The 25,258-nt window shown below is 42.3% G+C and overlaps 1 protein-coding gene across 1 annotated transcript; it reads left to right on the plus strand.

Annotated features, from left to right (window-relative positions):
• Positions 1–59: 59 nt before the first annotated feature.
• Positions 60–9,299, plus strand: mcrip2 (MAPK regulated corepressor interacting protein 2). The gene is made up of 5 exons (XM_083764992.1): positions 60–625; positions 786–855; positions 2,672–2,805; positions 6,310–6,423; positions 7,749–9,299. Exons 1-5 carry the CDS (start codon positions 571–573, stop codon positions 7,817–7,819), a joined length of 444 nt encoding a protein of 147 aa, XP_083621118.1. The 5' UTR covers positions 60–570; the 3' UTR covers positions 7,820–9,299.
• Positions 9,300–25,258: the final 15,959 nt, after the last annotated feature.

Consider the following 25,258-nt stretch of genomic DNA (forward strand, 5'->3'; position numbering starts at 1 on the left):
CTGCTGCGTAACCCCCCCTCCTTGTATAATAATCCACTTGCACAACCGGAGGACCGGCGCGCGCTGCTCCTCTCTCTCTCCTGCAGACTGATACAGTCTTGGAACAAGGTGAAACAACCTGAACTGAACCTGAATCATTTCCATTCTTAGAGAGTACTATCGGAACAGAAGGAAGGACACACACATCGTTTCAAAGATCACAATCACGTGGAAACGTTTCACCTCACCTTGAATGACCTATTACAGGACACCTTTGCAGGAGCATTATAGCAGACAGGCGGCGCTTTAAAGACCAAGTGACACCACGTTTGCGCTGCAGCCAGCCCCGGGTTCGGTTCAGTTTGGCAGTAGCTAGCAGGCGTCTGGCCGACATACACCTGACAAGCTGACTTGGGGGAAAAGCTGCAATATTTTTTCCACGGTGGCTGCGTCATCGAGAGGATTCCACAGAACAGGGGGGTTGTTGAACAGTTGACAGGCAACAAAGAGCCACTGTCGGCCCAGGGGACGCTCCAGTTCCCCAGGATATTAATTTTATGCAACGCTGAAGTTATTGGGGAAGGCGATCACATGATGTACACAATTACTAGAGGTCCCAGTAAACTTGCTACACAACGGAGGACAGGTGAGCAAAGCATTCCAAAAATAAATCAATAATTATTTGCAAGATATTGGGAGAACTAATACACTTTGACATTAAAGTGGCTTATCACAATATATTGCTAGAATAACTGGACTATATGGGCTGATCACTGTATAATCTTTGGAATTGTCTCACTATATAGGGCCCACACAACAAATTGAGAGTAAAAACAAGGACTTGAAGCTTAACCAGACCTCTTGGTTAACGTCAAAGTAAGTAAAACATTTATTTTTGCAAAGTAGGCCATTCCGTTAGCTATATGCAGCGCAAAGCAACATTCCAGTGTATGATACGACTTGGCTATAATGATACGTACATAATTTATATCAGTGACAAGTTGAGAGTCGACAGATCATGTAGTGACTGGGTGACTGTCGCGTAGGAATCGTTGAAATCAACAAATGACTTGTAAACCAGACAGTATCGTCCATAACTATGACCTTGCAAGGTTATAGCTTGTCTGTCGTCTGATGAGCGCTATACCTGTGTGTTTGTTTACGTGTCGTGTCAGACTGTCAGTTGTTTTCATCGATGTGACTATAGGCCTACTGACAGAGACAGTGACTGTCCCTGCGGGTGGCTTCGTTGTTTACGGGCACTGCTGTTTGTCACCCGCAGGACGCAGATTTGCGAGGCGTCTCGACTAGCCTGTGGCTGTGTGCAGCTGTGCTTGTTTGGCACGGGAAAAGAAGCGCTTGTCTGTGACTGTCTGTCGGTGTCGGCCAAAGTGGGCCAACAATACATTTCGTCTCTCGTTTGGTTTCCTATGTGCTATGTATGTAGCCTGCCTAGGCTAATTCGTATGATAAATATTTCCCATGTTGAATGAATGTTGCCGTTTATATTTGTGTTGCTTTTAAAATTGTTCTTTGGGCTTGGCTATACTTTGGTAAAACAAACATTAGCCTAAAAACCCGTGCTTTAGCCCACATTAAAGCTGCAAGAATCCACTAGTTGAATGTGCTACAATAAGATGATTAAAAACCGGGTCTCCCGAATGGGAACCAGACGGAATCCCCACTTGTCTGGGGGAGATATTGCATTTATGAGCTTGAGGCAGTAATACTTGTCAACCAGTAGGTGTCGTCCTACTCCCACCTGACACCAGGACATTGGTCTACTCTAAAGAGCAGGGAGACCACCTCCTGCAGATGTTGTTAACGTAGCCTAATCTACCATATTGGTTAACATGTTGCACCTTTTAAACACTAGCATCACTGAACTAAAATCATAATGTGATCATAATGTGATCATTCAAGCTTGCCCTACAGCTGAAATGTTGGTGAGTTTAACGTTGTTTGATACAAGCAGATTGGAAATTTGATTTGGATCAATGGGCTGTCAATATAAAACAATCTAGTGTTGCAAATTGCGGCTAAGTATAGTCCCAAGTCCCCCTCCCTCCCAAGTTACCACACACACAAAATACTGTACAGCATTTATCATCTTCCAGTTGACATGAGTGCAGATCAATGAACAGCTGGAATCTGTTACTGGATAGATAACTGATACTGGAATATTGACAGAATGGCACAAATAATGAAGCCAGCAAGGACGGTTGATATTGGATTGTAGGTGCATGGATTCAGTATATAAAACTAACAATAGGCTATACTGTCGAGAGATAGACAGTGTTTTTTATTTTGAGTGTACAAAGTTGGGCCCGTTGTGCCATTCTCGGAGGTAACACTGATCATTTTACTGTGCACTGTACATACTCCCATGCAGGCATGCACACACTCTCACAGACAGCCATGGCATGTACATACACATGTATGACTCTCTCTCTCTCTCTCTCTCTCTCTCTCTCTCTCTCTCTCTCTCTCTCTCATGTCTCCTCTGCTGTATAATTACATGTCAGTGGAGAATTCCCAACGTCACACTAAAGTAATTTGTGTCAGAAAATGCTAACATTACAGATATGAAAGTCTAATTAACTTTAATAAGAGACACGTGTGCCTCATTTTGGGACCACCCAAACTTCTTTGATCTAATGCATTCTTACATTGTTTTGTCTGAATTTTCCAGCTCTCCGCCCCCTAAGATAGTGTTCAATCGTCTCAACGGGAAACGCTACAGCACAGCAGCAGCACAAAAGTCAGACGGCTCCGCTGAAGGCTTCACACCTGCCCATGAAGAGAATGTCAAATTTGTCTATGAAGGTGAGGGCCACAGGATGTTAATGTTTTATTTACTTTATTTACTGAGCTCCAAGTGGGAGTTAATTCATCTGTGTACTACTAGGGCATTCATTCATCAACAGCGAGGTTGTCTTCAAAACGGACAGAAGAGTAATCTTCAGTGACGGAAATGAACTAAGTACATTTACTCAAGTACTGTACTTCAGTAACATTTTGAGGTGCGTTTATTTTACTCTACTACTTAAGTAAAAATAATTAGTACTTTTTTCCACCACTGGTAATATTGCCACTAAAAATAATATATACTGGTGATGAGTATAGATCATTATCTGGGCATTTGTCATCCGAGTTTGGATAACGAGGGCAACCAAGGATGACAGGTATTCATTTGTTACCCCACCTCGGTTAAGGCTGTTAGTCTGTATCAAACCACAACAAGCCTTGGCTGGATAACCTTGTACGAGCAACTAGTACGAATGCCTGGTTAAGGGTGTTATTGGTCTATTGATGAACAGAAAGACCCCCCCCCCCCCCAGTAAATAAGGGAAATTTCTCCATTGTACTGTACTTAAAAACAAGACCATTTTGTAAACATACAGTACAAGTAGTATAAACATTTTGGAGACGTACTGTAGTATAGTATAGCCCAGGGGTCCTCAACTAGAAATGATGAAGGTCCACAATTTTTTTTTTTAATAACACCGAGGTCCGGTCCCATGCGCGGCGTCCTTCGGAGAGCGGGGCTCTATGCCCGTTTAGTATGGTCAAGCCAAGCTTATACAAATCAGATCCCCTTCCACCCAACCAATAATGGGGTGCAGAGTGCAGGCCCGGAGTGGAACTCCAAATCAGGCCGGGAGTTATACGCCCTGGCAGGCCACACTGCGCACGCGCATATCGCGCACCAGAATTTTGGAGGCCCTTGGGGGACATTTTGGGGGCCTTTGCAGCAATTTCACTTTTTTTTTTTTTTTTTTTGGGTGGTCCGCAAAGAGGTGGTCCGCGGTCCGGTCGCGGACCGCGGTCCGCCAGTTGAGTACCGCTGGTATAGCCTTTTCCCCCTTTTTTCATCATCAAGGCAACAGTAGTTCGACCTTTTTTGACAGTGTAATGTAGTATGAATGTTTTATGTAATTTTCAGTACATTTCTGTGAGTTTTTATGACATGACCCTGAAAGAGATTAAGCCATCTAAGAGGGTCTGTGTTTGTACGAAGCTAATCTCATAAAGATAAAGAACTGCTGGACCGATCAGCGCCAAACCTCTCGTGCACACACTGTCACTACTAGTAGGCTAACATACAAACATAGAATCAAGGTTCAAGGTTCAAGGTTCTTTATTATTTGTCTTCCTAGGAAGACATTTGTCTTAGACAAAGGGCCCGCATGCAAGCGTAGCCCTTATGGTTATGCCCATGTCGCCGCAGAGCAGAGCCAATGCATCTTTCTTGCAACATCAAAGGGTGGAAGGCGGCTGTGTGTAGAGACATGTGTAATGCGACCGCCTTCTTGAAGTGGCAAGCAAAGAGGATCCCACTAATCAATAATGATTGTTCACATTATCATCTTTGTTGGGTTGGAAGTCCAAAACTGTTTCAAATTCAAATAACAAATGGCAAAGGTACTGTAGCAGATCTACTGTACAAGCTCTAAATGCGTGGCTTTGTCCCACACTTCGGACTTGTGGATCTGCTACTTTTGATGCTTTTTGTGTGACTCTGTAGTAGGATCAAGTAGTAGGGCATTCATTTGATGCTTTTGTGTGACTCTGTAGTAGGATCAAGTAGTAGGGCATTCATTTGCCAAAAAACACACAAAGTAAAAAATATGGAAATAAGAGGTTTCAACAGCAGCAATATGTCCTCCACTTTTTTACTTTAAAAAATATATATTTTCATAATATATTACACAATGAGGCTTGGATTGTCCAAAGTTGAGTACTACTTTAAGGAAGTGAGTCGAATCGGGTTGAAACAATATTTTATGACAAAGACTTGAGTTATATTGATTGCGCAAAAAGTTTTCTTTCAAGGAAAATGTATATCTGCTATTTTTTTGAATAACCAAAGTAAAAAATATAGTTAAAATGATTGTGACGCTATAGGCTATATTAACTATTTTAGCTGCATGGTGACCCCTGGTAACCCCTACCCTCCCCAGAAGGACCCCTGACCAACTTTGAGAACCAATGTTACAATCTAGCCGAGAGCTTTCCAATCTTTCATCATGACCACATTTGCTTCAAAAACCTACTGTACACACATTGAGCTAAAGAGTCCTTTCTGCTTGTCCTCTGCTTAAACTCTGTCCTCTGCATGTAACTGTACATGTATGCTTTTAAAACTTGCTTCATCACCGTTGTCACTGCTCACTTTGCCACCCCTGGCTGCCTTCTCCTGTGTGCACTCTGCATCTCATTGTTTCTGTAATTACAGTATGTACTCTTGGAGGTGCATACTTGATAAGCAGTGTGATAATGTTTCTGCTGTATTAGGTCAGTCATTTGCAGACTGGTCTGAGAAGTAACATGTCAGGTTTCCCTTTAAAACGCCTGAGCTACAGGCCTGTTCTTAACAAAGTTTGGTAGCAGGGTTGCTAATTCAAGAGAGACAAAGTTTGAGTAACCCCCCCCCATGTCTGCTACCTGTGGCCAGGGACTGGAACTACTTGCAAAAATACATTGTAACATTGCCATAGGGGGATTTTGTGTAAATTCGTCCAAGTAGCCCAGGGCATGCTCTAATGATTTAGCTAGGGCGCCCGAGTCGGCGACCGTAGGAAACTTTGTGACAGCTGCTGAAAGTTGGGGTACCACCTAACCACCTATATAAGGCAAACATTTCTAAGTTTCATTATGCTTTAAGTAGCATGTGACGTGTCGAACTAGGGGTTTTCCATGATTCTAAATCCATTCAAAGCATTTGTTTTGCATGAAAAACACTCCTTGGGCTAAATTCGGCCATATCCACTTCAAATTTAACCTGGGACCTTTGTTTGCCAGGTGGCATCTCTACCCATCCAGCTATGGCCAACCAAACAACTGCAGTATAGGCTGTACACATTACACTTGTGAATAAAGTTACTTTTACTAGATTCCACAGCAGTTATCCTGGATGAAAATCCTGGCAATGTATCCTTAATTGACTGCCTGGATTTAGGTTAAGTGCTATATCTTGCATGCTATATCCCTAAACCTATTTATTTGCCATTTTTTTACTATTTTGAAAAAACATTTTAACATGGTTCAAATAGCCGATCTACAAGCTCACAACCTGTCTATGTAAATCGGCTAGTTGAACTAATGTTTTTCAAGATAGTAAAATATGATAAAGAAGTCTAGGGATAAAGGGTAAGGCTCACCCAAGATGGGGCCATATATGGCCCCATCTTGGGTGAGCCATGGGTCCTTGGTGAGCCATGGGGCCTTGGGTGAGCCATCTTATGATACCTTGGCTGTTTTTTGTATGCATTTTCTTCTGTACCTGTACATCACAACACCATTTTGTATGTTTGTGTGTGTATGCAGCCTGGCAGGAAGTGGAGCAGAGCCTGGGAGATGGTGCTGGGGTCCGTGGGGAGCCTGCGCCTGGCCAAGGGGCTGTTCAGTATGCAGAGAAGACCCCCAACCCTGTAATGAAGAGTAAGTTGTGTACACAAAGTCAACACTAATGTGTCTCTCTCACTGTTGCCCTAACAGCGGTAGGCATCATGCAGCTCTTTAAGAACCTTTACAGTAGCTGCCCTGGTGCTTTGGCAAAATAATTACAATTATCTTTCATTGCTGTAGGTCTAAACTCCAAAGTTATTCTTACATTTGCCTATTGCAGTGGTTTTCAACCAGTGGTCCGGGGACCACCAGTGTTCCTTGAGGTGATTCCAGGTGGTCCCCAGCTAAATGATGGAAAGTTGGTTTCATTTTACGCTCTCAAAAGTTAAATTATTGGTAAAGAAATCTGAATACAGAATGTAGAAGAATTGTTATTTTGATCGTTTGCCTGTATAGCTCTCCTACTGGTACCAACATCAATACAGCATGGAATTGTGGACAAAATCTTATTCAAAGAAAAAAATATAAAAAGTTTTGGGTCTGAGAGGCTAAATCTCATCAAATGGTGGTCTGTGGCTCAAATGCTGAATAATGGGTCTTGAAATGAAATTGGTTGAAAACCACTGTCCTATTGTAATAATGTGTAGCCTAATACACAAATATACCTGTATACTTGATCTACATTGAGAAACTATTCAGTTTTGTCCATAATGTAAAAACCATGTGAAAAAACTACCCTTTAACTACTTATATACTACTTACCCTATTTCCCAACACGGTGGAAATTATGTTGAAAATGTGAGTAATAGTTTTGTAAACCTTTGCTAATGACATGCCCAATATAGTCTAGTGACACCAGGGTTGAAGTGGTTAAGATCTTTAATTTTGGGGGCACTTTCAAGACCCCATGAAGGGGAACCTTATACCCAGATTTCCTGTTACTGTTTTTAGTAAGTATTTAGTAATCTTTTAATGTCTAACTCCTCTAGCCTTAGTTTGACCTTCTCTAGTTGTTGATTCAACAGCCTCATGTCACGTCCCTCACCCAAACCTGTCTCCTTCGAAGCTCTCTTAACCACATATACTGTATGAACCCTATAGCATCCCTGCTCTGGTCAAGTCATTTGGCAGAAATAGGCCAGCTGATCTACAAATTTGAGAGGTTGATGCTTCCAGTATAGAGCCCTGGGGGATCTCAATCAAAACTACATTTACAATTTAGGGCATTTAGCAGACATGCTTAATCCAGAGCTATTTACAGTTAGAAAGGACAAAAAACTACAAATGGAGCGCACTCTGGAAAGTAACCCTCTTCTTTACACCTGTAAATCTGTGACGTGACAAAGATTATTCTTATTCACCTGTTTGTTTACTGTACTCTATTTAAATCAAATTCTGTCTGACTCCCTTCCACACAGACTTTGTGCCCATCGATCTGGAGGAATGGTGGGCCCAGCGTTTCCTCGCCAACATTGCAAACTTGTCCTGACTGCATGATTCTTCTGCTGGGGACCAGGAGGAAGGCCTAGGGGAGGCATGGCCAGGTGGATGCCCTGCCGCTGACCACGTGAAGACTGTGGCTGTATGGACATGAATCTGTCTCCAGGAGCTGCAGTATGACGCACTCGGATTTGCGTAGAGCCTGAGCACCTGCTGTGATTGGACGCTCTGCTCAATCGTGCTTCATCCTACTGCAGCGCGCTGGGTGTGCAACACGCAAAACCACCCCGTTCGCAACAAGCACCTGTTTATGAACTCTGACAGTGATGACTTGATGTTGCACTGCTAAGAAGGACTCTAGTTAGAGAAAGTTGGTGAAATGTGTGGCAAATCTGCAACAAACAAAAAAGCTTTACCGTTAGCTTTCTTCACAAATGTGTTCATAAAGGTGTCTACTATCACATCTACCAACTCCCTTGGGCAACATTTCATTATGCATTAAGTAGCAAGTGACGTGTCAGGGGGGGTTTTCATGATTCTGAATCCATTGCAAGCAATAGTTTTGCACAGAAAGCTAAAACTAAATTCGGCCATAACCATTGGCCATTTTTTGGCAAGCTTGTTTCTTCCCCTGTTGGGCTTCGGAATGGCTTTCTTCTGAGGAGGAACTAAATAACTTGTGCCTGCTTTGGTCTCTACATATTGGATTGGCAACCAGTAAACACAGGAAACGGGCTGATGTGTGAATCATGAATGGTTCAGCGACGACCCACTCCTTGTTTCTGGCCCTCCCTCAGGGATATGACTCTGCCGTGGAACTCAAACGAGAGGTCTTGGTTGTTCTGGCTGGGAGGCACCGCCAGTGGCTGACTGAGAAAGGTGCAGTCCCAGCCCTAGATCTCACACTGCTCTACCTCAGAGGAAGTTCCTCAGAACGTTTTCTCAGAACCGTTCATGATTCACACAGCATCCCGTCCCTGTGTTTACTGGTTGCCAATCCAATATGTAGAGACCAAAGCAGGCACGAGTTATTTAGTTTCTCCTCAGAAGAAAGCCATCCCGAAGCTCGACGGGGAAAGAAACAAGCTAGCCAAACGAGCTCGTTTTGAGAAAGCTGAGGTGGCGCAAGAGAACCCGTCTCTGCCAGCGGACAATGTGCGTCTCGGCCGGGAGGTGACCTCGTATCAACAAGCCTTGTACGTTATCAATCGGCTAAAGAGCCATGGCCCGATAGGCAAGTAGTAAGGCAGCCACCTATAGTGGACATCTTTATGAACACATTTGTGAACAAAGCTATTGGTAACCTTTTTTTTTGCAGATTTGCCACACATATCGCTAATTTTCCCTTATTACTCCTCTCTGTACCTGAATAGCCTGATGGATGGAAGATGAAGATAATCGTGGATTTTTTTTAAGAACCTTCCTCCTGCCTCATATGTGGTCAGTTGAAGTATGCATTTCGTGGCTGATCTTTGGATATAAAACATTTGAAAATGCAAAAACAAAAAGTAAAATGTTTTTCAAGAGCTCACTGTGTGCTGAAATTTATTTTGAGCCTGTTTTGGTTCACAGCGTCAATCAATTGCAATGGTGGAAAGTAACTTAAGTACATCCCTGCACTGGGATGAATGTCAACATAAACCGCAGAACAAAACCAAAATACAGCCAGAGGGATGTTTTTCGCAGGGAAACACCTGCACAATAATAATGGCCTAAATAGTTCTATTAAGTATGCTAAAAGTTATGTTAAAACTAAAAGTGATTAAAGGGGTAAAAGTTAGCTACCATATATCCGACTTGATGAGCAGCAGGCACACTTAACTTCTCTGAAATTGACTTTCTAGTTACTAGTACTACATTAGCCTAGGAAACCAGTACTACATTACATTACTACATTAACCACTTCAGCCCTTCCCAATATATATTTGGCTATTTGAAAATGGCTGATCTACAAGCTTGTAGGCTATTCTCATATACCCTGCTGAAAAAACAGACAAAAAAAACAGCTTATGATGGTCGCTGGATTTAGCTGGTCTTAACTGGATTTCCAGGCTGGTGAAATCGGTCAGGCCGGTCTTGCTGGTTTGGCAGTATAGTTGGTCAGCTGGTCACACACTCAGGCTAAGTTAGATCCTGCTGGTCAAGCTGGTCGTCCAGCTGGCTGGCTAGAATGACCAGCAAAGCCAAGCTACACCAGCAGGTGGCCTAGAGCAGTGGTCCGTCCAGGGACCACCAGTGGTCCTTGGGGAGGTTCCAGTTGGTCCCCACCTAAATGATGGAGAGTTTGCAACCAAATGGACCCTTATTAGATCTTTAACTCTTGAAAGCGTGAAATGAAACCAAATGGACCCTTATAGGTCCATTTGGTTTCATGTTACGCTCTCGAGATTTAAATTATTGTTAATCTGCTTACTTAATTACTGAAGAAGAAGGATTGTTATTTTGATCAACGTTTGTCAACAGCATGGAACTCTGAACAAAATATTATCCAATGACAGCAAAATATAGTTTAGTTTTGGGTCTGCGAGGCTACAAGTCATCAAATGGTGGTCTGTGGCTCAAATGGCGAATATATAATGAGCCTTGACATGAAAAGGGTTGAAAACCACTGGCCTAGAGCTACAGTACAGTATTGACGTTGTAGAAAATGTTACACATAGTAGCCTGAGTGTCAGGCTAAGTATAAACTAAGTAAGTTTGAATCGGGCATAAATCCTTTAAAATATTCACAAAAGCCAACAGGGACAAAAGTAGGCTACAGCGGGCGGCACTGACTCGCCCCATATGGCCCTTTTCCTGACACACTGCCAGGGCAGGGTCTTGAACCTGTGACCTCCCGTTAACCAGGAAGCCCTCTACCCATTGCTATATCGCTTCATAGGTGATTCACACTATGGTCCCGGGTGCGCACTCGGGACCACTTGGTAGATGTTGTGGTAGTGTGAATGATGCGTACCGTTCCCGGGAGCGGATCGCCCAACCGTCCCCGGGACCGCATGGGGGGAGGGTCTCTGGACCGTTGAAGTGTATCCAGATACGGATCGTTCCAATGTGAATGCATGTGTACCTAAAGAAGGAAGTGGACTGTTTTTTTTTTTAAGAACGTGACATAATCTCTAGTCGACGAGCCAAGCGTCAACAAAAAAAAACACACAGCCGCTGCACGACGCGTAACACCAGCTCATTTCTCAACGCCGCCCGTCTCCTGTTTAATCTGCGTACACGCGCAGCACCACAGTGCGCGCTGATCTTATTCTGTGGACTACACGTGGCTCTTGGGCTTTGCTTGGCAAAAAATAAAATTTAAGTGATTTTTTGACGTGCCAAAATCTGCCATTGAGCACCATGTTAAAAGTCTTAAATTTGAAAGCACTATATTTCTAAAACTATGACACCTTTCAAAGATTCCTTTTCAGGCAAACATGTCCACCGTAAGATGAACCTAAGTAGGCTACAATGGGGTTGGTAGGTTTAAGTATGTAGGACTAGTAGCATGCCAAAGTTTGTGCTATTGCCATAGCTGGTGTCGTCCACTCACAGTTAACAGTCTTTGTATTGAGTTGTGCTTTAAATGTATTCTGCAAACTGTTAATACATATGTCAATCAATCAATCAATCAATCAATCATTTATTTGGCTTTTTAGCCACGGACCACCATTTGATAACATTTAGCCTCTCAGACCCAAAACGAAATAATATTTTGTTGTCGTTGGATAAGATTCCATGCTTTTGGCAAATGTTTATCAAAATAACAATCCTTCTACATTCTCTAATTGTGTAGACTGAAAAAATGAAGTAATGCAGATTAGATGTTTAACAGTAATGTGACTGTTGAGAGCTAACATGGTTTCATTGTACGCTCTAAATGAAGTAATGCAGATTAGATGTTTAACAGTAATGTAACTCTTGAGAGCGTAACATGGTTTCATTGATCAGATTAGATGTTTAACAGTAATGTGACTGTTGAGAGCGTAACATGGTTTCATTGTACGCTCTCAAGAGTTAAAAATCTACAAGGCTCCATTTGGTTACCAACTCTCCATCATGTAGCTGCATGGGGACCACCTGGAACCCCCTCAAGGACCCCTGGGGGTCCCTGGACCACATGGGGACCACCTGGAACCCCCTCAAGGACCCCTGGGGGTCCCCGGACCACGTGGGGACCACCGGGAACCCCCTCAAGGACCCCTGGGGGTCCCCGGACCACGTGGGGACCACCGGGAACCCCCTCAAGGACCCCTGGGGGTCCCCGGACCACGTGGGGACCACCGGGAACCCCCTCAAGGACCCCTAGCTGGTTGAAATCCACTGCTCTATGACAATAAGCAATACCTAGAGCTATTTATGTAGCCTAACGTGAAATCACTTCAAGTAGTTAATGCTACCAGTGGCCAGCAGAGGGCAGTGCAGTCCTGTTGTGTGAGGATAGAGGCAGAAAAGTTCAATACGACAGTCATCTTTCATGTCAAGGACCCCCAGATGATCCCCCCGCGGACCCCCATTTGATATGACAGAGACCCCCATAAGAGAAGATTTTGATGGCTCTAGCAGTGATTCTCAACCCGTTTAAACCTCCGTTTAATACTCTATGGTTTAAACCCGTTTAACCCGTTTAATTTCCAGTTTGACATGCATGAGTCTAGGGACTAATTTCTATCTCTGAGACCCGAATTTTTATATTGCAAAAAAAAAAATCTATGTTAATTTAACTCTGAGAGTGTACAAATGGAACCTAATGGACCCATTCGTGTGTGTGTGCGTGTGTGTGTGTGTGTGTGTGGGTACAACCTACCCATGCCCCACCTGCAATAAAACATGCAACTCCAGGATTGGACTCTTTAGCCATCAAAGAACTCACCGTTAAGGACATAAGTGGACGTCATCATCGGATTCGATGGACAACCATAAGCAAGTAAGTGTGTGCGTGCGTGCGTGCGTGCGTGCGTGCATGCATGTGCATTGTGCATGCGTGTAACTCCACCCAGGTGCAGCCACGTGTGTCCGTGATGATCCAATAACTCTGACCAATGACGGACGGACTTTCATGTGACGTAGAAGGTTTAAATAGGGACACGGAAATGCGCACAGAGCATGTTTGGGCTGAGCTGCTGCAAGGTATGTTTGTTTGTTTGATAAAACACACGGTTTTATCCACCTTTAAACACTGCTATCGTTTAAACATTAGTGTTTTTATAGTACTGTTTATTGTTTATTGTGGCAGAAAATGGACAACAATGTGTTGAATGTTTGTTATTGAGAAGGAAACAAACAAACAAAGTGTTCCAAACAGACAGTGGTGCAAAGTAAATGATTACATTTTAATACTGACGTATAGTGTGGGAAATAGACTCCATTATTTGGAAACTTTGAACTACTAGCTGTATACTTTTGTAGATTTGGATTATTATTTCAAAACCTACTATCCTACATTTTTGTATTTTACCACTACAGCCATAGCCTACATTTGAACATGGCTGATCTACAAGCACATAATCGTGCACAATACAATGCTACACATTGTGACCTTGTAGATCTATTTTCAAATTATTTTGTGAAACATTTCAAATGGGACATTCTGCATAATCATTTTGATGCCAATACCTCTTTACTTTTACTCAAGTTGTATAATTAATATAATAATTTTGAAGATCTTCTCCCTTTTCTTTAACATCTGTATTTCACTTTAAAAAACACTCATTATCTACTCGGGCTTATGTGAACACCCCAGACAGTTTTGAAGTTGCTTGATTCAGTAATTGGCTATTTGATATAAAGTTTAGCTGCCCCGCCCCTTCCTATACAAACTCATTGTAACTTCAAAATCCATTTTTTACCATGATAGATTCATCAAACAAATACCCAACCTTTTTTTCTCTGATTGTATTATGTTTTGCCTCAAACCTTGACTGTGATAGATAGATTTTTATTTGTCATTGCAACGTGTACAACGAAATTAAAAGTGCCAACCAATCAGTGCATCATATAACAAAACGACATACTGTACAAGCTAAAACAAACACACATGACTTCTTGTTATTGCACAACCCCAGCAGCACAAACATGTAATTTCAGCTGTATGGGCTATCCTATAATGGGCTATGTGTTAGTTTTGGAGGTAAATAAATACCAAAAAAAGAGATCTACATTCTTGGACTGTCGCTTCTTGGAGCGAACTCTACAGGCCTACTTAAACAGTCTGCTGTGTTCACATAAGCCTGAGTAGACAATAAAATGACAAAGTGTTTTTGAAAGTGAAATATCCCTTTCAATATTGTATGAATTTGACACTGTATAAAATCTGGATAAAGAGTAATGTTGGATTTATGTCTGTCTTGCAGGTTAATCATGTGACCTTGGATGCAGTCATCAGGAGATGGCTGGTATTGGTAATGGAGTGTCTACTCGGCTGAGCTGAAACGAATAACGGTGTCAACGAACGCTCCCTGAGATTACGAGGCGTACGGTGCTCGGGACGTATTGTGCCATACAACCTACGCGGCTCTATTAATACCGGCCATCTTCAACCGAGCGACGGAAGGCCCCCCACGGTACGTACCTGGATTACATGTGGCTGTAGTAGAAACTAGGGCTGTGTCACCATTACAACATGTTAAGTTTACTATTTCATTGTCATACACATGATTGTGTTTGACGTTGAACATATGAATACATGCATGGCTTTTAGGCTTCATATTTCTTTTTGCATGAGGCAGATATGACTAATTATATACACTAGCCCTTACCCGTTGTGAGATATTGCCGCAGGGGGTACTGCGCTCTGGGTGCGTTTCCGCATTTTTAATTCACTAATAAATCCATTATTAATTTATAATTTGTTAAATTGGGAAAAGGGCTTCGTTAAGACCTCCATATTATTATGGTCAATGCCTGCGTGACAAGTGGGAGCGATTGGTGAGGAGATACGGCGGTGTTTCTGACAGACAAACGCATTCAGAAATTAACTGAATTATTATATGATTTTCCAAAAATAAATTAAAGGGACACTTCACCCCTTTTGCAACCAGATTTGAATGATGTTTCCTGGGGGTTTTATGTGGGTAATGGACACTTAGCTATACTAAAATATATAAAGACATATTACCCACATAAACCCCAGGAAAGTGCTTCTTGTCTCCCCAACAGCATCAAAATAAGAGCTGGTTGCAAAAGGGGTGAAGTGTCCCAATTGACCTTGTTCAGACCACGGCCATCTTCCCAGCAAGGTGCTACCTATAGGTGCAACTTCCCATTGACAGACAGCCCATTCATCCAAACAGAAAAGTCCTCTCTGATCGTATTAAACAACATCAAACTCACCAGCATTGCAGCTGTAGGGAAAGCTTGAATTATCCTTTCTCTCTGCAAAGTGTTTGTTTCATAAAAATCCACTGTATACATGTTTTGAGCTACTTCCTGTCAAGAAATGTGATTGAATGTTTTTATGTGTTAGAGTTTGGAAGCGCTCGTTGAATATCACTCAACAGCCCATGCGTACCACCTGTTCTGACTGTGCACATCATGCAGGAGGCAGCTGGAGGTTGCTTTACTGATAACGAGTGCTTCCAAACTTCTGATACTTAGAAAATAATCATATGGAAGTAGCTCATAATGTCTACGGTGGATTTGTATGAAACGAACACTTTGCAGATAGAGGATAATTCAAGCTTTTTGTACAGCTGCAATGTTGAGTTTGACATTGTTTAATGCAATTGGATAGGACTTTTTCTGTTTGGATGACTGGGCTGTCAATGGGAAGTTGCACCTACTTGGCACCTTGCTGGAAAGATTGCCGAGGTCTGAATATAGTCAAATTAGCCGATGTACAAGCTAAAAACTTGAGCAGGTAGATCTGCTATTTCCATCTCTGTTTTTAATGTTTGAGAATACCTTGCCTTTAAAGGCTTATGATTCAGAGTATACAAATTGAACCACAGATCTGTAACTCTGTGTACAATTGGAACAAAGTTACAGGTCCATTTGGTGTCACAATTAAATGAGAATTGTCCCTTTTTTTTAAAGGGACATTGACTGCAATTTCTTCCAGCAGTGAATAGTATTTTTAGTAGATAACCATAGCGCTATGGCCAGTGTGTTTGACTTGATTGCTGAATTCCCATAATGCTTTAGTGCACTTTCCGTCCTTGTGGAGGCTGCATGGGGTGTGAATTTGTAGTCCAGGAAGGAAGTGAGACCACATTTTCATGGCATGTTTTTGGTCATGAACATGGCATGACAAAGAAACGTAATGCACATATACAAACCCCAGGAAAGTGTCTTGTATCCTAAACATTAAAATAAGCTCGTTGCCAAAGGGGTGTAGTGGCCCTTCGTTAATCACAGTTTGACACTTTTAATACAGTAAAATAATGGTGACACAGCCCTGTCAGTGCCTGTTTTTAATACAGTAAAATAATGGTGACACAGCCCTGTCAGTGACTGTTATGACTTCCAAAATGTCATCCTGTAGGCCGACAACTAAATTTGTTTCTTTTTTCCCCTGTCATTTCAGAACGTCAAGCTGACAGTTTGTACCTTTAATACCGATGTCTTCCTCTGCTGCTGCTGCTTGCTGTTAGCAGTGAAGGTTAGTATTTAACCTTTTTATTCCTACTTCTTGTGTAAGTGGGCTACATGCTACCATACCATATGTTGTCATTCGCTCCGTGTATCGTTTCACACCATGTGTGTGTATAATGCCTAGGACCCTAGGCATTATACACACATTATACATACACTTCACTTTCATCTTTTCTTTGCTTATAATAAAGTTATCTATTTTAGTTGTCTGAGTTTTTAATCGCATTTTGCTTTATATTTTTTTATAAGTAATTTCTTTCTTCTTGCCTATATCTATTGCCCTAGTTCTTCACTAGTGGACTGTGTGATTTATGTCTGTATCATTATGGTAGCATGTAGCCTGCTCAACACTGTTTACTAGGGGTGTAACGATATAGTAACTGCATCGAAAACTTTAATTTCAAGAATCTAAGCATATCTAAATGAAAACGGCAAAACATTGACTATATATTGTTTTGCAATGGAAATAATCGGTATCGAATCGTTTTGCTATGCAATTAATCTATTGTATCAATACTACATTTTTGTGTGGTATTACTTGATTAAAAAAAAAATCTATATATTTTAAATAGTTACTGTAGCGATACAGTATCGCTGTTAAAATGTATCGTTACAGCCCTACTGTTTACAGCCTTCTATGCTGTAGATCTGTGCAAACTAACAGGAACAAAATGATGGCCGATGTGTCATTTTGTTCCTTGGTTAGTGTGTGTTTTGTTTAGTGCTGATATTGAAGGTAAGTGGTCGTAGTTTATTATCTTTGGCTGTTGGGCAGAAACCTTGTATCTCCATAGTTCAACCTTTTGTAAATTAACTTCCTTACTTGGTCATGCTACAGTGTCAAACACTAAAGTAGCAAAAATGGCCGATCTACAAGCTCACGATGTAAAGATAATCCATTATTGAATATTTTGTTTAATATTAATTAATAATAAATATCATTAGATCACAGGTCCTTTTTTTTTTTTTTTTGTCCAGAAAAGTAACTATTTTGGTCGTACAAGGTTTCTACCCGACCTTCATCTTTTCTCTTCTCTATTCTTTGCTTTAATAAAGTTGTTTGTTTTTGTGGTCTGAGTTTTTATTTTATTCGCATTTTATAAGTAATTTCTTTCTTCTTGCCTTTCTATCACTAGTTCTTCACTAGTGTATGGGTTGCGTCTCGCATACAGTTTCTTAATTGATTGGAACTGTATAGTTTTACATTTCGTCATCCCATCGGTTCACATCACATATGAACACAGGCCGGTATGTGATGTGCATTTATGTGATTTATTTTGGTGATTATTTCACAGCAATTGCGGATAGCTCGCCATTCACGTCCGTCTGCCTCATTTTATTTAGGTGAGGTACAGAACGGGAAATGATGTCGGCGCATCATTCACGCCATATGAAATTTGTTTATTGCTGTTGTGTTCTGATGTCATCCATAGTGTTGTGTGTTGTTTACTAATGTTCATAGTGTTGCATGTTGTGTACTAATGTTCATAGTGTTGCTGTATTGTATACCTGTGCCCCTGTATACAAATACAGGGGCACAAAGAACATTAAGCAAATAAGAATGCTGCTGCCATTGCATAAGTTGCACCTTGTATAATTCATGTCAATCGTCCACAAATGGCATGAATTCTTTCTCTCTTTCGCATTCACTTATTTCTGTGAATGTTGTTTTAAAATTGATATGTAGGAAACATGGGACAACTGGCTGGAAAATACTCGTGCCACGAAAACCTAATGACGACTACTTGGGCAGAGACCAAGAAAATCTATTAATTTTATTGTTTATGTTCATAAAGCGCTCGAAGTGCTCAAAGTCAACAGTGCAGCAGCAAACGTCTCTAGGTCATAAGACCATTGTCGGTGCCATCATCAGATCTAATTTGTGTAAAGCTGCTTCACGTCATCCCCACATCACATAATGCACGCAGGGTTAGGTTAGGGTTAGGTATGTGATGTGGATTGATGTGATGTCTGTCTTTTTATAATGTGCGAGTGAAGCTTCATTGCGTCTTTACACATACCATATGAACACAGGCCCGGTATGTGATGTGTATTGATGTGATTTATGCTTCTATTTGCTGTTAAAACTTCATCATTCACGCCGGTCAGTAGGCGAGGCACTGACGATGGACCGATGACTCAAACGTTTTCTGCTGCACTTTTCACTTTTAGCACTTTGCAGCACTTTATGAGCATGAACAAATAACATTAATATATTTTCTTAGTTGACGTCTAGGAGTTTTCCTTAAGGTATTTGTGGAGTGAGTCTTCCAGTTTTCAACAACAGTCTCATGGTAATGAATTAAAAAACACAAAACGAGGCACAGGCATGGCGCTTCTGGTTTACTGGAATGGGGTTCGATTCCCTGCTGCGCTCTAATCATTGTGTTTTGGCATTTACAAACTTTTTCGAATTGTAGGTGCCCTTAAGAGCGGTTTTGAAGGAGTCAAGGGATTCACATGTCTTATTTTATTTATTTGACAGGGACAATGCACATTAATCAACATGTCAGTTTTCACATCAATGTAAATGGGCCAGAGTTAGCCAAAGCTAAACTTCATCTGTAGTCCCTGCAGGGCAGGCTCTTAAAGTGAATGATAAAAGAAAGACAGTGTAGGTCGCCTGCACACAACACCATGTGTTGATGCCATGTGTGCATATGTGCAAGCACCCAACACTACGTCCATACAAAAACAGTACAATACAGATAAAAGTCAAAGTGTGGGGTGCCCGCACACAACACCATGCGTTGATGCCATAATGTGCAGGCACCCAACATCATGAGTCCATGACGATACACAATACAATACAGATCAACATGGTACAGGGGACAGAACAACTGCAAAGTGAGAAATTACACCGAATACTAATTAGTGCTGATGGTTACTCATGATTACAGATTTGAATTGTTTTTAGCCACCTTTTCAGGTTGAATTTGAAGGTCAGATAGTTGGAAGTCTCTCTTCTGTGGGGAGACTGTTCCAGTGATGGGAGGCTCTGACAGACTGTTCCAGTGATGGGAGGCTCTAACAGAGACTGTTCCAGTGATGGGAGGCTCTAACAGAAGACTGTTTTACCAAACGCACTACGTCTGATTGGCACTTCACAGTCCCCTCTGGTAGTTGCCCTTGTTTTTGTCACCACTGTCCCTTCGATCTATGAAGCATCTGCAAAGTGTTTGACGCTGTTAAAATTAAATAACTTTGTACAAAATGTACTTTTGAACTATGTGGCAATGGTGGTAACGGATGGGCTTTTGGTCAAGTTAATGTCTGCTTGTACGGTGATTCTATGGGTTTTAAAGTTGTCTGATTTTGTCTGTGACCAGGTTGTGAAACAGTACGACTTAATGACTGTTGGTAGGGCATTCCACATTTTGGTGGCATAGGAGCGAAAATAATTTAGTCCCTTGTTTGTGCCGAATCTGGTTTGTACATGGTTTGTTGGACTTCGTTTACATTAAGGAAGTATTTAGACAGGTACATGGGTATCTTAGTGAAGTATTTAGACAGGTACATGGGTATCTTGGTGGTGTGTCGAATCTTGTGGACCAGACCCATTGCAAGATGCTGTACACTGTCGTCGACCCTAAGCCATTCCAGCCTGCCAAAGTGGGCAGGGGTGACGTGGGGGTCATAACTTGAGCTATGAAGAATCTGTTGTTCACACTTTTAGAACATGCATGTGGTCATTATGAGGATTATATCAATCATTGGATGCCCCAAACATTACCTTTTGTAAATCTATTTTATTTACTAGTAGTATGCTGGTGAATGATACAATTTAGGCGTTTAGCAGAATCTCTTAATCCAGAGCATGCTTACATTAAGCAATAGCATGGCAATGCATCACAAAGTAGTTGTCATGAAACATGCGTAAGCTAAGAACGTAACAGTGGAATATTTATATAATGAAACTATACATATAAACTATGCTATACTATAAAGTGCTATAGGACTACATAAAATGCTATTCTAGTGCGGTCTACGTAACATGCTCTAAGTCGACATAAAGTACTCTCTAAGGGGCTATGATTGTATTTTAGTGTCGTGCCACCTCGCTGTGGTAGTGTGGGGTCACGACCTACAGCCACCTCGCTGTGGTAGTGTGGGGTCACGACCTACAGTCACCTCGCTGTGGTAGTGTGGGGTCACGACCTACAGTCACCTCGCTGTGGTAGTGTGGGGTCACGACCTACAGTCACCTCGCTGTGGTAGTGTGGGGTCACGACCTACAGTCACCACCTCGCTGTGGTAGTGTGGGGTCACGACCTACAGTCACCTCGCTGTGGTAGTGTGGGGTCACGACCTACAGTCACCACCTCGCTGTGGTAGTGTGGGGTCACGACCTACAGTCACCTCGCTGTGGTAGTGTGGGGTCACGACCTACAGTCACCTCGCTGTGGTAGTGTGGGGTCACGACCTACAGTCACCTCGCTGTGGTAGAGTGGGGTCACGACCTACAGTCACCTCGCTGTGGTAGTGTGGGGTCACGACCTACAGTCACCTCGCTGTGGTAGTGTGGGGTCACGACCTACAGTCACCTCGCTGTGGTAGTGTGGGGTCACGACCTACAGTCACCTCGCTGTGGTAGTGTGGGGTCACGACCTACAGTCACCACCTCGCTGTGGTAGTGTGGGGTCACGACCTACAGTCACCTCGCTGTGGTAGTGTGGGGTCACGACCTACAGTCACCTCGCTGTGGTAGAGTGGGGTCACGACCTACAGTCACCTCGCTGTGGTAGTGTGGGGTCACGACCTACAGTCACCTCGCTGTGGTAGTGTGGGGTCACGACCTACAGTCACCTCGCTGTGGTAGTGTGGGGTCACGACCTACAGTCACCTCGCTGTGGTAGTGTGGGGTCACGACCTACAGTCACCTCGCTGTGGTAGTGTGGGGTCACGACCTACAGTCACCACCTCGCTGTGGTAGTGTGGGGTCACGACCTACAGTCACCTCGCTGTGGTAGTGTGGGGTCACGACCTACAGTCACCACCTCGCTGTGGTAGTGTGGGGTCACGACCTACAGTCACCACCTCGCTGTGGTAGTGTGGGGTCACGACCTACAGTCACCACCTCGCTGTGGTAGTGTGGGGTCACGACCTACAGTCACCTCGCTGTGGTAGTGTGGGGTCACGACCTACAGTCACCACCTCGCTGTGGTAGTGTGGGGTCACGACCTACAGTCACCACCTCGCTGTGGTAGTGTGGGGTCACGACCTACAGTCACCACCTCGCTGTGGTAGTGTGGGGTCACGACCTACAGTCACCTCGCTGTGGTAGTGTGGGGTCACGACCTACAGTCACCACCTCGCTGTGGTAGTGTGGGGTCACGACCTACAGTCACCTCGCTGTGGTAGTGTGGGGTCACGACCTACAGTCACCACCTCGCTGTGGTAGTGTGGGGTCACGACCTACAGTCACCTCGCTGTGGTAGTGTGGGGTCACGACCTACAGTCACCTCGCTGTGGTAGTGTGGGGTCACGACCTACAGTCACCTCGCTGTGGTAGTGTGGGGTCACGACCTACAGTCACTGGCAACTCGCACACTGATGGGACTGCGTCTTTCAAAAAGGTTTTGTATTCACGGAAAAGCGGAAGGCTATAGTCCATGGTCTCGGACGCGCTGCCGTCCACCTCCCATTATACAGGCTGACTAAAAAGCTGAATAACTCGATCTATATACGGAGGTGGTTTGGATAAAATGCGCAATGTTCGGAGGTCTTTGCTGATTTATCCGGTGGTTTAGATGGAAACATTGGCGCTTTCTAGAGCAAGGATGGCTTCATTTTAGCTTGCTAGCAAACACTATTTATGTAGCATTAAAGATGAACGGCCAAAACAGGATGTGGGGTCCAGCATGTGCAGCATTGAAATGGCCTCGGCAGTCTGAGGTTGGCTGTGTGTCCAGCAGGTGGCAGTATATGGGTTAATTACAGCCTTACTGGGGCCTCTACAGTGTTAAATACAAGCACTACTGGGAGACAAACACAACAAAGGTGAGGGGTTGGGTGGAGGGGTCCCCTTACTCACTTTTTTCTTTGTCGGGTGAGCGAGTACTGATGACTAGCTATAGGCTTTGTCGTAGAGGTTTTTAATGGTCCTAAATGTGCAGAGCGTGTCAGCCCCACAGACCGAAGCCGGGAGAAGGTTCCACAGCGGAGGTGCCTGGGACCTAAACGCCCTGCCTCCTATTGTAACTTTTGATATTTCTGGGACAGTAAGCATTGTTGCATTCTGTGAACGCACTCGTGTTCTGTTCAGGATTGTAGGGATCGATGCGTTCTTTGAGATATTGTGATGCCTGGCCGTTGAGAGCTTTGTAGGTGAGGAGGATTTAGAACTGTATTTAACCAGGAGCCAGTGATGGTTCTGATCACATGGTTCTGTATTTAACCAGGAGCCAGTGATGGTTCTGTATTTAACCAGGAGCCAGTGATGGTTCTGATCACATGGTTCTGTATTTAACCAGGAGCCAGTGATGGTTCAGATCACATGGTTCTGTATTTAACCAGGAGCCAGTGATGGCTCTGATCACATGGTTCTGTATTTAACCAGGAGCCAGTGATGGTTCTGATCACATGGTTCTGTATTTAACCAGGATCCAGTGATGGCTCTGATCACATGGTTCTGTATTTAACCAGGAGCCAGTGATGGTTCAGATCACATGGTTCTGTATTTAACCAGGAGCCAGTGATGGCTCTGATCACATGGTTCTGTATTTAACCAGGAGCCAGTGATGGCTCTGATCACATGGTTCTGTATTTAACCAGGAGCCAGTGATGGTTCTGATCACATGGTTCTGTATTTAACCAGGAGCCAGTGATGGCTCTGATCACATGGTTCTGTATTTAACCAGGAGCCAGTGATGGTTCTGATCACATGGTTCTCTGACCCCCAGTGTGGGGTTTCCTCAGCATTACTACAGAGGAGTTCCAAATCTTTTTTTCATTTAGTATTCATTCATTCGTTCATATCGTTAATGTAATAAATAAATCCATCCATTCATCCATTTTCATTTATTTATTACATTAACGACATCAACCCTAGAATCACTATTCTGAGGGTTAGCAAAACAAATCAGATCTACAAGCTCACAAGCTAATGATTTTTGAGGTTTTGAAAATAGATGAAAATCGTGAAAAAACGACATACTATAGATAGCCCATGGTTTCAGACCGCATGCCGTTTTTCATGATTTTGCAGGATTTGAGGAAAAAGTTGAAAATAATTGACCTGTAAAATTACAACAAAACAAACTAAGGCACTGGTGTGGTACTCCTGGTTTACCAGAACGGGGTTCAAGTCCCTGCAGTGCTCTGCTCAATTTGTTGTATCGTTTATTTAAATATTCTGCTCATTGTGTTGCCTTTTCATAGATGATAACCCCCAGGTTCTCTACTGTGTTTGAACTCCCTACAGTTTGGTTACCAAGTCTATTTATTACTCATGATTTATGTTCACTCCGAGACCATGGACTATATATATAGCCTTTCGCTTTGACCCGATTTCCCCTTTTTTTCAAATCCTCAAAAATGATGAAAAACGGCGTGCTATAGTTTGCCGTACGGTAGGGGCTATAGCCCATGTTCAAAAATGATGAAAAACGAGGTTAATTTTTTTTTTCAAAAATTCAAAAAACGATGGGCTACAACCCATGTTTTTGAAATTTAGATTTTTTTTCAAATGCTCAAAAATGATGAAAAACGGCGTGCTATAGTATGCCGTACGGTAGGGGCTATAGCCCATGTTCAAAAATGATGAAAAACGAGGTTAATTTTTTTTTTTAATTAAAAAAAACGATGGGCTATAACACATGTTTTTTTGAAAATTAGATTTTTTTTCAAATCCTCAAAAATGATGAAAAACGGCGTGCTATAGTATGCCGTACGGTAGGGGCTATAGCCCATGTTCAAAAATGATGAAAAACGAGGTTAAAAAAAAAATCAAAATTTCAAAAAACGATGGGCTATAACCCATGTTTTTTTAAATTTAGATTTTTTTTCAAATCCTCAAAAATGATGAAAAACTGCGTGCTATAGTATGCCGTACGGTAGGGGCTATAGCCCATGTTCAAAAATGATGAAAAACGAGGTTAATTTTTTTTTCAAAATTTCAAAAAACGATGGGCTATAACCCATGTTTTTTTAAATTTAGATTTTTTTTTAAATCCTCAAAAATGATGAAAAACGGCGTGCTATAGTATGCCGTACGGTAGGGGCTATAGCCCATGTTCAAAAATGATGAAAAACGAGGTTAAAAACAATTTCAAAATTTCAAAAAACGATGGGCTATAACCCATGTTTTTTGAAATTTTGATTTTTTTTTAAATCCTCAAAAATGATGAAAAATGGCGTGCTATAGTATGCCGTACGGTAGGGGCTATAGCCCATGTTCAAAAATGATGAAAAACGAGGTTATTGTTTTTTTCAAAATTTCAAAAAACGATGGGCTATAACCCATGTTTTTGAAATTTTGATTTTTTTTCAAATCCTCAAAAATGTAGAAAAACGGCGTGCTATAGTATGCCGTACGGTAGGGGCTATAGCCCATGTTCAAAAATGATGAAAAACGAGGTTATTGTTTTTTTCAAAATTTCAAAAAAACGATGGGCTATAACCCATGTTTTTTGAAATTTTGAATTTTTTTCAAATCCTCAAAAATGATGAAAAACGGCGTGCTATAGTATGCCGTACGGTAGGGGCTATAGCCCATGTTCAAAAATGATGAAAAACGAGGTTATTTTTTTTTTCACAATTAAAAAAAAACGATGGGCTATAACCCATGTTTTTTGAAAATTTGATTTTTTTTCAAATCCTCAAAAATGTAGAAAAACGGCGTGCTATAGTATGCCGTACGGTAGGGGCTATAGCCCATGTTCAAAAATGATGAAAAACGAGGTTAAAAAAA

Source organism: Protomyctophum parallelum, assembly GCF_964188405.1.
Source record: "Protomyctophum parallelum genome assembly, chromosome: 5".
Taxonomy (NCBI): domain Eukaryota; kingdom Metazoa; phylum Chordata; class Actinopteri; order Myctophiformes; family Myctophidae; genus Protomyctophum; species Protomyctophum parallelum.